The following is a 1,982-nucleotide window of genomic DNA, read 5'->3' as shown; positions in this document are numbered from 1 at the left end:
GAGAGAGAGAGAGAGAGAGAGAGAGAGAGAGAGAGAGAAGAGACAGAAAGAGAGAGAGGGGGGGGGAGACAGACAGACAGACAGAAAGAGCGAAAAAGAGAAAGCGAAGCAAAACTTGACCATTTTAAAATTACGCAGAGGATTTCTACCGAATTATCGTCGCTGCCACGGCAACGCAAAACCCAACGAACACATTAAAGGAAAAATAACTTTAACCGCAGAAATCGGAGGCGAGACGACGGGAACCGACGCGCGCGCGCAGAACAGCGCCACCTGCCAACGCGTGGCGCCACCTGCCTACGCGTGGCGCCACCTGGCGTGCTCACCGTTCGTTATGATCTGGTTCGGTTCGAACGACAGCTCCGACTCGTTCTCCGCGTCGCACATGTAGATCGTGCGCACGCGTCTGAAAAAAACACACGACACACACATCTTAAACTTCGGAATCGGAACTCGCTCCACAACAACAAACGCACAGACGCACGTGAGCTACTGAGGAGGCACGAGATTCGGCGGCCGGTCGTCGTTGGAAACAAGCGAGCAGTCGGGACGTCGCGGAGATTCAAACTCACGACAGCTGCTCGGATGTTTTCGACGACGACGACGAAAGAAGCGGGGCGACGGTCTTCGATTCTACAGAGTCGAGTCTAGCAGGGAAGAGTCAGCCATAATTTTTATTACCATGGTTACGACGTTGGCGTCTTCAGACACGACATTCACGATAACGATCGTTCGATGATTATAATTTAGCGATGGAAATCGGGGCGACGCCACGACGATTTTACTCAAGTTCGATATTTTGCCGTATATACAGCGATTGCATACAGTCTCTACGAATCTCATCACACATTTATTACTAAATATTATAATTTATAACTGTACATTATAATTTAATGCTTCATTTATTACTAAATATTTTAATTTACTACTATATATTAGAATTCATTGTTCTATCTATTATTACACAATCATGATAACTCATTTCAGAATTTATTACTTTTATATCATAATTCATTACCGCATTTTATTCTCATACATCATAACTAATTCATGTAACTATTACAACATATCGCAATTTATCGCTGTATTTTAACTACAACAGCAACCAAGGCAATCGGCAGTAATTTTGCGCTGCCCCCCCACCCCTCAGCGGTGGTTAGTTCGCGCAGATGCAAGACTGTCTCAACGCAAGGAGCTAAATATAACGAGGAGAGGAAGCGGATTGGCTGTGCGCTTTTCGCCTCAAGGGCGCCATCTATGGACCATAATCAGCTGAAACGGCTGTGCAGACCGAACCCAGCGACAATAGGACACTGATCTGTTCTAGGGTCTCTGCCGAACCCAAATTTGGGCCAGATATGGCGGCGCTTCCTCTCCTTGTTATATTTATCTCCTTGCCTCAACGTACAGATGTTAATGCAAGCAGAATCACCGCCTCCGTCACCAGCAGCGTCGCTAGATGACGACTAAAAATCCCGGAAGCTTCCCAGAAGAGCGTGTGCGAGAACCGCGCTGTGAAGCCATGCTGAGCTTCAGGCTTCCTTTCAGACTAGGAGAACTTTGTCTCGCGAGACGTAGATTTGCGTCTCCGTGAGACAAGCCCTCCCCTTCGTACGTAGCGGCGAGAGCCACCGTCAACCATTCCCGGCAACCGTCCGCGGTGCAGAGCGGCGTCTTAAGGATAGCAAGGCTTACTGTACCGCACACTGACGGGGCGTGATAGATATAGCGAAGCAAGCGACCACGGCGAAGCGGGTGTATGTGGACGCGGCGAGATTGAAGGGGGCTGGCGGGGGTGGGCGGGGGCTGGGCGGGGGTTAGGCGGGGGCTGGCGGGGCGTGTTAGACAAGCAAGCGGCAGCAGCGGGGGCCGGCGGGGATGACGTACTGTACTGACCTCGTAGATGATTGCTGTATGCTCCCCAGGCTGGCCGCACTACTGTTTGACACAGCGAGCCAGCGAGCGAGAGCGAGAGCGAGAGC

General features: G+C 50.7%; 1 protein-coding gene across 2 annotated transcripts in view; it reads right to left on the bottom strand.

Annotated features, from left to right (window-relative positions):
• The window catches only part of LOC106817608 (rho GTPase-activating protein 26-like), a 17,338-nt gene that overhangs the window by 2,470 nt on the left and 12,886 nt on the right, over positions 1–1,982 (bottom strand). The window contains exons 3-4 of one of the 2 annotated variants that reach the window (XM_014822287.1): positions 1,897–1,938; positions 327–406 (exon numbers count right to left, since the gene is read on the bottom strand). In XM_014822287.1, coding sequence (XP_014677773.1) covers positions 327–406; positions 1,897–1,938 — 122 coding nt within the window. The remainder of the gene's footprint in view (positions 1–326; positions 407–1,896; positions 1,939–1,982) is intronic. The other variant, XM_014822288.1, reaches the window with a different exon arrangement.

The sequence above is a fragment of the Priapulus caudatus genome, unplaced genomic scaffold, assembly GCF_000485595.1.
Source record: "Priapulus caudatus unplaced genomic scaffold, Priapulus_caudatus-5.0.1 Scaffold1791, whole genome shotgun sequence".
NCBI classification, from domain to species: Eukaryota; Metazoa; Priapulida; class Priapulimorpha; order Priapulimorphida; family Priapulidae; genus Priapulus; species Priapulus caudatus.
The sequence above is the reverse complement of the archived record's forward strand: the minus strand, read 5'-3'. Positions and strand labels throughout refer to the sequence as shown.